Consider the following 14,494-nt stretch of genomic DNA (forward strand, 5'->3'; position numbering starts at 1 on the left):
CGCTCGCCGTAGCGTGGTCGAGGAGCGTCTGAAGCGAAACCCCTTAAACCCATCCGACGGTAGGGGCAGTGGCGCAGGATGTGGCCGGGCTCACCGCAGTGGTAGCAGAGTGGCCGGTTCCTCGGCGTTCGCCACATGTCCGCTTTACGCATGGCGGGCCGGAATTCCTGCGGCACGGTGGTGGGCACAGTTGGACGTGGGTACTGCACAGCCGGCACAGGTGAAAAAGCTTGTGCCACTGCCGCAGGCCGTCGAAGTGCCTCGCTGTAGGTCATGATGTAGGGTTGCGGTTCCGGAACAACTGGTGCTGGCTGCACCACTCGACGGATTTCATCCCGTACCACGTCCGACAGGGTGGCGACGCTGGCCTGTGGAGCTTCGAAGCGGAGTTTCGCGAGTTCTTCGCGAACGATGCTCCTTACAAGGTCTCGAAGATCTTCAGGAGGCAGCGTCGTAGGCGTGCAGGTTTGAGCGGTTGCCATACTAGCCTGCCGGCCGTACTGTGCACCGCGTTCCTGCAAGGAGCGTTCTATGCTCACTGCCTCCTTCGTAAAATCGGCCACTGTCCTTGGAGGGTCGCGGACAAGTCCAGCAAACAGCTGCTCCTTAACGCCCCGCATCAGGTGTCGCACTTTCTTTGCCTCGGCCATAGCAGGGTCGGCTCGACTGAAGAGGCGCATCATGTCCTCAACGAACATGGTGACGCTCTCATTAGGCTGCTGCGATCTCGAGTGCAGAGCGACTTCCGCCTTCTCTTTTCGTTCACTGGTGCCGAATGTCGCCAGCAGGTCGCGACGAAAAACCTCCCAGGTGGCAAAAGAGGACTCGTGGTTCTCGAACCAGATCTTTGCCGAGTCCTCTAGCGCGAAGTAAACGTTCCTCAACTTGCGCTCACCGTCCCACTGGTTGAAGGCTGCCACACGGTCGAAACTGGCCAACCAGTCTTCAACATCCTCGAACCTGTCACCGTGGAACGTCGGCGGTGACCTGGGCGCGTGAAGTACGAAGGGAGCGTCAGCTCCAAAATGTTGAGTGGTCTGGCTAGCTGTGGTTGATGTCATATCTCTTGCCGGTTTTGTCAGGCCGCTGAACTCTGGCTGTAGGCCTCGCAGGCGGCGGCTCGCTTTGTGGACGGGGGTTGTGTCCACGCACTGAGGGCTGGCTTCAAAGGTGTCTTCAGAGTCAGTGTACATGGGACGTTACCCAGCCCGCTCCACCAAATATGTCACGGCTATACAGTCGGGACAGCCAGGTCACGTTTTACTGAACAGCGCCAGGTAGCAGCGAACTCCCGAGCGGAACCCGAAGAAGAGACGACGAAGAAGCCCCGCCCGCCACCATGGCTAAGGCTAGCCAGGATGGCGGTTAAGATAGTTCGGCCAGAAGACGGCGCCACGAGAATGTCCAGGAATGTGGCAATATAATGCAATTAATCGCTTTAGCAAAGTGTAGAGCACAGGACACGGGTGCCTTTTGATTTGCTAGGCAGACCAATTGCATGAAGATTGCGAGCGTGGAGTGGGGTGTGTGCATTGGAGCCCCTATGTACGCACCCCAACCTTTTGGCTTCTGGTGCCACGCCTGCCTGCCATACCTGCAAAAGACCGAAAGGAGCTTATCGCTGCACCTCATAGGCATATGAGGGGCCCTCACAACACAGGTAACCACTCTCCGAGGTAGCGCAGTGGCTAAGGCGTTACGCGACTGCGTTGGCAGGTGCACGGGGTAGTAACCCGGCCTCGGAGACTGCACCCAGGTTGGAGAATGGGTGCGAAAACGCCCGTGTACTGTACAGGTACACGTACAAAGGAAGGCTTCCGTAGCTCTCCACTACGGAAATACAACCTTCCGTAACAAAAGAATAAAATGACAAGTAGAAACAACACAAATGTAACAGTAAGAAAATGTTGGTAATTATAATAAAAACTAACACCGCAACTGTAAAATTATTTTTTTATACTGCAACTGTGAAATAAACTATCTAATGTAATTAATCGCTTAAGCAAATAGTTAAGTACAGGGCACGGGTGCCTCTTGATTTGCTAGGCAGACCAATTGCATGAAGATTGCGAGCGTGGAGTGGGGGGGGGTGCATTGGAGCCCCTATGTACGCACCCCAACCCTTTGGCTTCTGGTGCCACGCCTGCCTGCCATACCTGTAAAAGACCGAAAGGAGCTTATCGCTGCACCTTACACACATAAAAGGGGCCCTCACACCACAGGTAACCACTCTCCGAGGTAGCGCAGTGGCTAAGGCGCTACGCGACTGCGTTGGCAGGTGCACGGGGTAGTAACCCGGCCTCGGAGACTGCACCCAGGTTGGAGAATGGGTGCGAAAACGCCCGTGTACTGTACAGGTACACGTACAAAGGAACGCTTCCGTAGCTCTCCACTACGGAAATACAACCTTCCGTAACAAAACCATAAAATGAGAAGTAGAAACAACACAAATGTAACTGTAAGAAAATGTTGCTAATTATAATAAAAACTAACACTGCAACTGTAAAATAAAATTTTTTTATCCTGCAACTGTGAAATAAACTATCTAATGTAATTAATCGCTTAAGCAAATAGTTAAGTACAGGGCACGGGTGCCTCTTGATTTGCTAGGCAGACCAATTGCATGAAGATTGCGAGCGTGGAGTGGGGGGGGTGCACTGGAGCCCCTATGTACGCACCCCAACCCTTTGGCTTCTGGTGCCACGCCTGCCCGTCATACCTTTAAAAGACCGAAAGGTGCTTATCGCTGCACCTTACAGGCATACAAGGGGCCCTCACACCACAGGTAACCACTCTCCGAGGTAGCGCAGTGGCTAAGGCCTTACGCGACTGCGTTGGCAGGTGCACGGGGTAGTAACCCGGCCTCGGAGACTGCACCCAGGTTGGAGAATGGGTGCGAAAACGCCCGTGTACTGTACAGGTACACGTACAAAGGAACGCTTCCGTAGCTCCCCAGTCGAAAAAAACACCAGCCCGTATCTGGTGTTTACACCAGACCGGAAATTCAGACACGGGTTCTGGTGTGACCCGGCCTGGTGTGACCCGGCCTGGTGTGACCCGGTCTGGTGTGACCCGGTCTGGTGTGTCCCGGTCTGGTGTGTCCCGGTCTGGTGTGTCCCGGTCTGGTGTTACCGGGTCTGGTGTGACCCGGGCTGATGTTTTTGGCGTGGCCCGGTCTGGTGTTTTCTGATGTGATTTAATTTGGTACCGTGCTGACCGGGTTAGGAGCCTTCGGGAACAATTTGCCTGTTTCACGATATGTGCCGCCCGCTGTGGAGCATAACGAGCATACCTGGTACCGAGAAAACAGGTTGAAAAGAAGCGCACGTGGGTGAAGCAGGCAAGGTGTGGCTCCACAAGACGCCAACTTCACACGTGAGGAGGCAAGTGTGAGCTCGACAGCTGCCCTCTTCTGTCTTTGGTACTGTTGCTGATATAAACTGCACAAGTACAGTTAAACCGCCAGCTTCTGCAATGCTTGCGCAGTTGTTCACTATCACTGGAGAACTCAAAGAGAAGAGTTGTGTGTACGCAGAGTGGCCGTGAGAAAAACGCAAATTCAATGTGCTTTGATAGCGATGCAGTGCATTAGGATACACATAACAGCATGCATACACCAGCACTCAATTTTTACACTTACCAATAGAAATTTTAGGGAAAGAAAATTAAACAAAATTTGCACGCATACGCCAATACTCAATTCGTATGATTGCCAAAAGAAATTGCAAGGGCATGTAGAAAAGAAAAAAGAAACAAAATTTATTCTGATTCGCTTAGCTCTTTGAAGCAGCGGGCCTCTTTCGGCGAAGTTCGCAAGTTTTCTGTGATAGCCACAGTCTTATGCTTTTTTCAGCTTCCGTGGCTGCTTCGTCCGTCACTCCCCGACTGCGGGCATAATGCCTGAAGAACACTGAAAGAAAATCAGGCATAAGAGTTAAAAATAGCGCAAGCTTTGTTATTATTCTGGCTTCGACAGAATTGTTGTTGTAGAACCAATTTCCAGGACATACAGTAAGTCTTAGCCTGACAATTAGCTCAGCACTACAAAAACCGCCGCATCTACTTGTAACGCCACGGCTTGTTGTAACAAAGAACAGTATGCTACATGATAAGTAAATTCATTCGCCTGATCATATCAAAGGGACACAGAGGACAACCTCATCCAGCTTTAGTTCTTTGTAAAAATTAATTGTATGGCTTTGGGGCCATGTTGATGTTGCAGAGTCATTCATTGCTGCGAAAATTGGGTTAGAAAATGAACCCATAGTTCGATTCACACATGAAAAGGGCCAAATCCTGGTGTGAGACCGTCCATGTTTCAACACCTGTAACACAATTAGGGCACAAAGCTGTAGCTCTGACGATGCACAATGCCATTCCTTCTGCTCTTAGTAAGTGTAGAAGCATGTGCAATCTCAACAGAACAGTGCAGCAGTAATGGTGAGCGAATTTAAGCGAAACACCCTAAAACACAGCACATCAAAAGAAAGTTGTAAATGAGCCTAGAATTAAGCCTAGAAGACTTCTGTCTAATATGAGTAATAGTGCAACAAGGTGTTCTGATTCTGGGTAAATCTCAGCAGATATGTAAACAAATCACTTTCTCCACTCTAGAAAGGTTGCACAAAGCTATGCTGCCAAATCTTGTGCATGTGCAAAGGCCATGAGTGCCAATACTGCAAGCACGACAGCTGCTGTGACACTTTGCACTGCCGACATCATCAGAATGAGCATGTCGCCTTAATATTCACGCCAAGTGTAAAGCAGAAAAATGACTAAGGTCATCAGAAAAAAGCGTTTGTCAATTGTAAGAATGCAGGCAGTGCCCAGTGCCCTAGCACATGCATACATGGTATGGTCCTGAACACAAAGCCAAAGAACACCAAGCATTACTATGTATGCGAAGTGTACAACAGGTCGAACTGCGTACATTTCCCGAGAATATGTTTGTGCTAAACCATCCCATAATTAGTGCCTTTGCTAAGGCAATAAAGATGAAACAATAACAAAAAAGGACAGGAAGATACATAAGAATGATACCATCAGCATTTGCGTTAAAGGTGCACTAAAGAGGAATCTGAACTCATACTTTTACCGATGGAACTCGTTCTACACATTCCGAACATTCTTAGAAACTGCGAATTATTTCCCTGTGCAGTCGGTTTCTCTAGTTTAAATCGAATTAAACACCCGGTTCCCGCCTTTTTTTTTAATTCCCCCGCAGACAGTGGGAGGAGTCGACTAATCTTTCAACCAGTCCTGTGGCGGCTTGCCGCTCTGCCATCGGCGGAGCGATACGGAGTGATTGGCGAAAGCAGAGTCCACGCGTATTTTTATTTTTGTGGGCCTAATTTGCAGCTATGTAGTCTCTGAATAGATCTATTTATCCACGGAAATGTAAAAAAAAGCAAAATAAAAACGAAAGCAAAGCCGCCATGCGACTGCCTGCAAGGCACTCCATGCGTTGGCTGACTCCTCCCCGACTGCGGAGAATTAAAAAAAAAGGCGGGAGCCAGACATTAATCACATTTAAATGAGGAAAATCAGCCCCACAGGGCAATAATTCAAAGTTTCTAAGAATGCTTGGAATGTGTAGATCGGGTTCCCGTGGCAAAAAGACGAGTTCTGATTCCTGTTCAGTGCACATTTAAAGGTTTTAAAAATGCGCAGCTCTTAAGAACCTAACTTTCCAGCTCAACATTGTCATGTGACAACAGCCTATTTTAGCATCACAAAACAAGTTATGTTCTTTGGTTGTTGCCACAGATGTGGAGTGCTCATGTCATACACTCATCTAGCGGCTCAGCTCTGTAGGAAGTTTTTATCTCAACCAAATGCTTCTCATTGTGCCTGTCAAGTAGCTAACTGCACATGAATTCTCGTGCACAACCAAAAGCCATGCAATGAATTGATCCACTCTAATATGAGTCAAATAGTGTTTGATAATTATTACCTTCTCATGAGCTATTGCCAAGGTCGAGATAGCCTCCTTTCATATGTTAATGCAATATGACAATATGCACATGTGCTAACCCCAGTAGAATACAATAATTACCCCTTATCGTCTCCACCTTCAGCAGCGTCAGTGGCTTCTGCGGTGCCTTGTCCCCACCCTCTGCCAGGAATCTGTTGGACAGCGTTCCGGTGAAGCTGCGCTGAGCCAGCACTTCTGTTGACCACAATGTGGTTGCCGCTCTTTTGACAAACAGCGAATCTTTTGGCAGCGCCATGAGAGCATCGTATGCCTCTTTCGATATTTCGTGGCCATTGGCCAGGTGTACCTGCAGGAAAAAGAAAAATGGCATGCCGAACTGAAAGGGACGTACATAATGTACAAATTATCATTGTTTACCGAGTGCATTCTGGCTTAAAACTCAGTGTTAGCACTTGCCACAGCACCAAGGTCAAAATCATTTAAAACTTGAAAATAACTGCAGAACTTAAGCGTGGACATTAACAGTGCGATGGGCATTTAGTGGCACTTCTTAACAGCAGTGGAGTATCAAAGGTAACTGCATGCAGTGCTTGTAACTGGCTAATGCTAATCTGAATTCATGTTTGGAATGCTATCGGCAAATAATTTCAGAAAAATGGCTCTACCTTGCTGGACATAGCCAATTAGTATGTGCGCACAGTAACAAATGCTAAAAAAATAAGAACAGCACACAAAAAAGCCGTGCTGTTTGTGCTTCACATGATATGGTGCCCCTTGTAGAGTGGAATGGTCACGAAATTTCTATAGCCACCAGATGCCCTTCTCAAGACATGTCATGATGACTAAGCAATGCGAAAGACCACACACAAAGACAAGCTACCCTTCCGACACAGAGCTGGCCTCTCATGCTTCACCCTCATGCCTCCCCTTTTGCTGTCATTGTGGGGCACATGGCTGCAACACAGGCTCTTCTACTGCTCAACCTGCACTGACCCCTAACATCTCATTGATGTGTTAGCTGCCAGTGCTCTTTTTAAAAGCAGCACTAAGCATGATCATATGGAAAAATTTTAGTGATCATCAATACTATATGGGCTACCTTTGTGGACCAAACTGAACCTGTAAAGTAACTGCACGAGCCGCAAGAAATAAACATCTGACTGTTCAAGCCTGACCAAAACTAGTCCCATATACCTGTCGTTAAACCACCAAAATAAAATGGATATAGCTTACTGAATTTTAAAAGCACTGGTAATGATGAAGGACAGAAGTCAACGGGACAAACACTTCTCCTCCGTCCTTACTCGTGCATTCAAAATTCAGTGTGCTAAACCAACTGGCCTAATAGACAAATTTTGTAAAGCATCTAGCTTGTTTACTACGCATGACAATGCTAAGAAAGAGTGCACAGCTGAAAAGCATACACCAAAATATAAGACACCCACATGCATCATCATCAGCCTGACTGCGCCCACTGCAGGGCAAAGGCCTCTCCCATGTCTCTCCAACTGACCCTGTCCTTTTGCCAGTTGCCGCCACCGTATCCCTGCAAACTTCTTGATCTCATCCACCCACCTAACTTTCTGCCGCACCCTGCTACGCTTGCCTTCTCTTGGAATCCACTCCGTTCACCTCACTGCACTTCACTTTATTACCTTAAAGACCCCCAGTTAGGGGGTATTACATAAGGGGTGGGTACAAATAGAATTAAATTTTGTGTACAAAGATGTTATTCATTAAATATGGCGTTTATACAATTCAAAAATGAGAATGGACAGGTAGTTGCAGCGACGTCGTGTGGAAGGCCGTTCTAGTGTTTGGCTGAGCGAGGAAAGAATGATGCAGCAAACGTTGTGGTATGAGTCTGTGGACGGGAAACTTGCAGGGGATGACCAAGGCGGAGTGAAATGCGTCCTGGAGGGCTAATGTAGGGTGGAATACGCAATGAGCTGTAAAAAAACTTCTGAAATAAACACATACTGGCGATGCGACGACGACAGGCAAGGTTTGCTAGGCTCAACTCTGCTTTTAAAGATGACATGCTGATATCATATGAATAACATGAATGAATGAATCTAGTGGCTCGGTTCTGTAGCGATTCTAGTGATTTTAACAAATAGATTTGGTTAGGGCTCCAAATGGGGGATGCATATTCTAGTTTTGTTCGAACCAGGGACTTGTAGGCAAGAAGCTTAACGTTTGGCGGTGCATGGCGCAAATGACGTTTCAGGAAACCAAGGGTTTTGTTAGCTGATGATAGAATGTTAGTGACATGCGCATTCCAGCTTAGATCTTGGCTTAAGGTTACACCCAAGTATTTATAGGAGTTGGTTAATTGTACTGCGACACCATAGATTACCTAAGGGAATAAAAGGGCAGATATAACAATTACATGTAGAGGTGAAATTCGTTTCATGAGCGTCTAGTAAATTTTCGCAGCAGGACAAATGTTGCTCGATTTGGATGGTGACCTTTTTTTTCTGTTTCTTTTTTTTCTTTCATTCTATAATCTGTGTTTCTTGAATAAAAATTTACAGAGGCAAGTGAATGCTGGTGCCACGTCTTATTTATGCTGCTATAGCCAGTATAGACAAGTATCAACTTGCTAAACATTCAACACCGGTGAATGAATATATGTGCATGCTACCCCCCCTGATGCAACAGCAAGCAGTTCTCAAAGTCACATTTCATAAGACATGAAATTTAGGTGCTTTCACCTTTCCACTGTCTGTCAGAGTACAAACACCCTGGACTGGTCGTGGTTCTGCTGCAGGCGGTCCAGCAGGCACTGCTGGAAGGTGTACTTCTCAAGACATCACAGATGGCTCACCTCCTTCCAAAGCCGGCATGTCTGCACGCAATACGGCACAACACAAGCTTGATATTTACCTAGTAGAGATTAAGCCACAATTCAGACTAGTGCAGTAGGAACAACATTTCATACAATTTAAGCTGAAATCAATACCCTCAGCCTCGAAGCATATCAAATAAATAATTAGATTATTCTTTTGTTATGCAGACATGAAATATGGAATCAATTTTATCCATACTTATGGCAAGACAGCTAGCTACCCCTTAGTACTTGCGTTTAATGCATAGCAAAGAAAAGCAAAATGCAGTTATTTCTGGTGGTGAACTTCATCATCCTGCCTATGCCCAAACCAGGTTAAAAGCACTACCCACTGACCCCCAATTTAGTATTGGGCCAGCTACAGCCATCCTACAGCCCACAGATTTCCTAATCTCGTCTGCAATGTTTACCTTTTTTGGAATCTATTTCATAAGTAGTAATGGACCATTCACCACCTGTCCTCCATACCATATACTACCGCACTACTCTCTTTCTGTCTCTTAATGTTACACGCACTGCGCTGTCCTGAGGTTAATTTCAAGCCTTCTCAACATGGCTGCTGCCCGTACCGATGAATTTCCCATTAGCATAATGAATAGTGATTTAAAAACAACATTCTCGTATGCTTCCTTTGGTTTCAATGACTGTTGGCTACCTTCCTATTTATGCTGTAACGAGCTCCTCATTTCTATACCCTTCCCTGTTCGTTCCGTCATTAGGCTATCCTTGCAGCTTGAAAAACGGGCTATAAACTTGCTGCGAACTGAAAAAAATGTGCCCAGTGGTAGGTTAAGGACTCAGCAACAATGTCACTGGCAATTACAGATAGTGGGCATGGTTTATTGGTTTACTGGGGTTTACTGGGGCCCAAGGCAACTCAGGCTATGAGGGACGCCGCAGTGAAGGGCTACGGAGATTTCGACCACCCGGGGTTCTTTAACGTGCACTGACATTGCACAGTACACGGGCCTCTAGCATTTTGCCTCCATCGAAATTCGACCGCCGCGGCCGGGATGGAACCTGCGTCTTTTGGGTCAGCAGCCGAGCGCCGTAATCACTGAGCCACCGCAGCAGGGCACAGATAATAGACATGATTCCGGAGTGCTGCTGATGACTTTCCATACCTTCCTCAGCTGATAAGCACGCATTGCGTACTTCAGATGACAGCAGCGTGGGCCCTTCCAGTGACAGGATGGGGTGGCACTGTTGTGGTAACGGTGTCACCGCCCTTGGAGGGGTGTCTTCAGCGGCATTCTCAACGAGTGCAATGCTAGCCACATTGCTCACTTCAGCAGCTGTTGACAAAAACGTTTGCTGTGTTAGACTTCCCGTTTAGCAAGTTCATTTTTTCTTGTTTCATCATACTTTCTTATCTTTTTGTTTTTGGTCTTTTTAGGTAATTTATCTAAGCTCCACTAAGAACATGAACATATGCAGCTAAAGTTCACATTTCCACTGTGATGCAGACGTTAGGATCATTAAAGCCATGGAGTTAGTGTAAAACTGCATTTCTACAACCAATGAGGAATGTAATAAACATGCAAAATTTTTAACACTTGCTTTCCCAAAAAGAAGTCCTTTTTATAATGCACTTGTGTATTTTTAACAGACTGGAGCTTACAAGAAAAAAGTAATAACTTACAGGCTGTAGCAAGCGGTATCCAGATTAAGAAGTAGGCATACTGCCATACAAGACTAACCTGGAGCTGAGAGGCATTTCAGAAGCTGCTCCTGCAGCTTCATGTTTAACTGCCACAGCTTCGAATTTTCTTTCTTGAGGGCTTCCAGCTCCTCTTTTAGCGCATTGCTTTCTCTGAGTGCCACAATGTCCTCATTGGCACTTCTTTTCGCAGCCATTCTCAACTTCTTCACCTTTTTTGTTGACTAGAATTAAAGCATAGGCATAACCAATATAAATGCAGCAAATGTGTATCATGCACAAGTCATCATGCACTTCGTATATAATCAGCATACTGGCATTTGTTTGACCATTGCAAGGAGATTCACCCACTTGCCACAAGTACATTAGGCGTTTCCTCATCCATAACACGGTACTGTTGGCCGCAAAAGTTTGCAGGATCTGTGATGCGTGGCGGGGCGAAGCAAAACAACATTGCTGCGTGATCTGCCATAACAGAGCATAGTATCCAGGCTCATGTGAACCTCAACACCACGCTCTGTGATGGCAGATGGCAGTCATTCCAGAATTGTAAAGCGAGCTGTAGCTACGTCTTGCCTGAAACCAGCTATAAAAAAATCTTGACCCTACTCGATAATTCACAGCGTAGACCAACAGGTCTCCCAATTGAAGGAGAGCGGTTATCCGGAGCAGTTACTTTGCGGCATTGCTGAAAGCTTACTAAGAGAAGTTACTGGGTCCTACAAAACTAAGAAAATGAGCTACGAGGGACGCCCTGCCGTGATGCCGTATGTTCACAATATCTCCCACAGAATAAGGAGGACAGCTAACAAGTACGGAGTCCAGGTGGTTTTTTCAGCTGCCAATAAGCTCATTGGAATGTGTAAAAAGGTCAACGAGAATGAAGACCACAAAAAGAAACCTGGGTGCAACATCAGACATGAAAACACCTATGTAAAGTGTGACGAAAACGTCATTTACAGCATTCCGCTCAGCTGCCAACAAACTTACGCAGGGCAAACGGGAAGATGCCTTAACAAGAGGCTCCGGGAACACGAAAGATCATGTGAACAACTTGCAAAGTCCGGGAATCTGGCAGCTCATTTCGCACACTGTAAATGCATACCCTTGCTAAAAAACACCAAGGTAATAGGTAGGGCTAGAAACGGACGGGAACAAGAAATTATCAAAGCTTTTGCAATGCACATTGCTCCAAAACAAACCAAACCAAACCAAACCAGATAAGCAATGCGTCAGCTCCCCTTCAGTGATGTTAGGGGGAACAGAATTAACCTCCCTCAAGAACAGTAATCTTCGGCTGTTGTAAGCGCGCGTAGTTTTTACCTGTTTTTCCTTCATTCTTGTCGTCAAATGTGTGTATATAGTCATGTTTCTTCTGAGATTAAACAGTAGTTAGAAAGCGCTTCGTCCTGTGCGTTTTCAGTGTTTTTATAGCGCTCACCAATTCCTTCAAGTATGTATTTCCAACTCGCCCCAGTAGTAGCTCTTTTGTCTTTTACATTGCAAGACACCACAGCTACTCCCACAGGCAGTCACTTCCATACTGATGGTCAAAAAAATTCAAGTGCAAGAGTAGGGATCCTTACCACATCGTTGCAAGCTAGCTAATGACTTAGGTTGGGCACAAGGTACACTCATAGAGAAAAGTTTGCTGGATGTCGATTTTCCGAAAATATTTATTTTTGCATTGCCTCGCCAGGCAGTCAGCTGAAATTTGTTCAATAAGATCGAGTATCCATGTCCCCTCCTCATTCTAGGCTTTTGATTAAATTGCTCTGGCTAACAGTACAGAGAAAATGTTTCACAAAGAACTCTCATCCCACAAATTTTTATCCATTACTGTACAAGAACACTGCAGTATAGCTAGATACCCTCCGCTGCACAAAGCAAACAGAAGGAAAGTATCCATTATGTGACAGGGTCAAACTTGCACTGTAGTTCAAACTTACCTGAAGGTTGCTGCTGTAAGCTGCAGGTACTATATAGCTGCTAGCTTAGGTCAGTCACATCCACACTGTATGGACAAGAAAATAAAGTACGAGAGAGCACCTTATACAGCACGTTGTCAACGATGCAGCAAAACACAATCTCTGTCGAAACTACAATGCCCACAGGGCTCACTGATGAATCACGCATCAGGGCACTGACAGCATATTTGATGATCCACAGCTGCACAGGAGTAAGGAAGAGAGGTCTGGTCACAATCCAGGAACATGTGGCTCTAGGGGTGTCATATATGGTCCTGCTATCTGGCTCAGCATTGAGCCCTGTGGGCATAACATGTTTGGCAAAGTTATACCAAAGCACTGCAAGAGCTCATTGCACTCAGTGATTGGGAAGTAAGTGAAAAATGTGACTGAAGCTCGCAAATTTAACACAACAGTTAAGCTGTCCTAAACAATGCTACTGCACAGTGCAAAGTACTGTGCAGTGAGTGGATGGTTGGAGACTTCCATTTGGCAAGCCTAATAAATAAATTGATAAGCTGTGGAAGTATGCACAACTTTTATATGACATTTTCAACCTACCTGTGCTTTGCACGGCTTGGCATAATTAATGTAGGCACCAATACACTCGGTAGCCGGGCCACATCCACACTGCAAAGGCAACAGAAAAGAAAAACTCAGTCGCGAAGCACTGAAAAACTAACACCGTCCTGGCACTATGGTTTTCGTGCATTCTGTTTTATCGTAATTATGAACCTACGCGCAATTGCCTTAAGATTCACACCATGCAACTACACACCGTCTCGACTTTTTTTTCACAAACACGAGAAACACGTTTGCGGCAGCTAATGCATAGTGCTTGCAATTTCCACTCCGTGGCAAACAAGTAGCGCAACAGAGTACAACTGCGTTAATGCGATTTAGTCATCCCACAGCAACACCCTGAAAGTAATTTTCAAGCACAGTTACTTACCTCGCAAGTGTCAACACCATGGCCGCTTCTTTCATCCGAAGCAACAAAGCATGTCTCGGCAAGGGGTCAGGCGACACCGGAGCTTTTTCACGAGAGCTTCAGAATCAAACGAGCGTCTTTTCGAGCGCGTAGATGACACATCACATTTGTAGCACAGCCAAGCAACCACAGAGCGAACAAACCGCACATTGCAGCAAAAGTAAAGGTCGAAAGGAGCACCGCGCGACGAAAACCAACGAGACCATCGCGCCACAAATATTGGCTTGGCTGATAGATTGGATTGGGTTGACTTTTAGGCTTACCGCTCTGCCGCGGCCCCTGGTAGGAGTTTATTCGGGTTTGTTTTCATGGAAGGCAGCATGCATGGCTACATGCCTCGTTTTCACCGGCATGTAGCCATGCATCTTGCCCAAGCATCTGTTTTAACGTTTTTACATGCCTCGGTTACCTCGAAGGAGTGCTGCAGGATAAAAGGGCGTTAATTATGAGCACTGGCGCCAGAAAGCCAAGCGATTCGTTTAATTCTGGTTCTTTTACATCAACACCATAGTTGAGTGATCTTAATCAATCTGAATATTAAACTAGTTGGTGGTAGAAATGTGATTGTGTGAATTTTGGCATTGGCAAAATAGAATTTGTTTTAAAATGTTCGCCTGAGGGAAAACAAATTATATATGCCATGTAAGCTCACATCCCAAGAGGGATGTTTACGGATACTCCTCGGACATCCGCCGGCGGATGTCCGCCAGCCATCTAAAAACGAACGTCCCTCGTACATACACAGAATCTCCGATGCGTATATCCGAATATGGACATACGTAGGCATGCCCTATGGACATCCCAGCCTGGCACTGGAGATTCGGACCTTACTCGGACCTACCCCGGATATCCGTGGTTGACTGGGTAAAGTTGGAAGTTGCGCTTCTTTCCTGTCGTCTCTATCTTTTTCCTGTGTACGTCTTTTTAGCGCACACCCTTTCAAATATGGATATGTACCAACTAGCCCGTCAAAAAGCTTTACTAATATATAGTTCTTGCTGTCACATTCGAAGCTATAGAAATCTCATAAAAAGGAACTGCGCGCATTATGCAACTCAAAATGTGGTGGAAATAATCCAGTTAGACTGAG

The 14,494-nt window shown here is 46.2% G+C and overlaps 1 protein-coding gene across 4 annotated transcripts; it reads right to left on the bottom strand.

Annotated features, from left to right (window-relative positions):
• Positions 1–3,735: 3,735 nt before the first annotated feature.
• LOC149325266 (BEN domain-containing protein 5-like) lies at positions 3,736–13,692 on the bottom strand. 4 transcript variants are annotated; one of them, XM_089563595.1, is made up of 8 exons: positions 13,366–13,691; positions 12,975–13,043; positions 12,396–12,460; positions 10,487–10,670; positions 9,911–10,081; positions 8,653–8,786; positions 6,056–6,281; positions 3,736–3,910 (listed from the first exon to the last, which is right to left on the bottom strand). In XM_089563595.1, the coding sequence occupies exons 4-6, from the start codon at positions 10,641–10,643 to the stop codon at positions 8,743–8,745; spliced, it is 372 nt and encodes a 123-aa protein (XP_089419721.1). In that variant the 5' UTR covers positions 10,644–10,670; positions 12,396–12,460; positions 12,975–13,043; positions 13,366–13,691; the 3' UTR covers positions 3,736–3,910; positions 6,056–6,281; positions 8,653–8,742. The 4 variants fall into 4 exon arrangements, with proteins under 4 accessions (XP_089419721.1, XP_089419722.1, XP_089419723.1 ...); XM_089563596.1 differs by having other exon boundaries at positions 10,487–12,460; positions 13,366–13,692; XM_089563597.1 differs by lacking the exon at positions 10,487–10,670 and having other exon boundaries at positions 13,366–13,638.
• Between the last annotated feature and the right edge of the window lie 802 nt (positions 13,693–14,494).

This window comes from Amblyomma mixtum, chromosome 10 (genome assembly GCF_055824585.1).
Source record: "Amblyomma mixtum isolate Tamu chromosome 10, ASM5582458v1, whole genome shotgun sequence".
NCBI lineage: Eukaryota > Metazoa > Arthropoda > Arachnida > Ixodida > Ixodidae > Amblyomma > Amblyomma mixtum.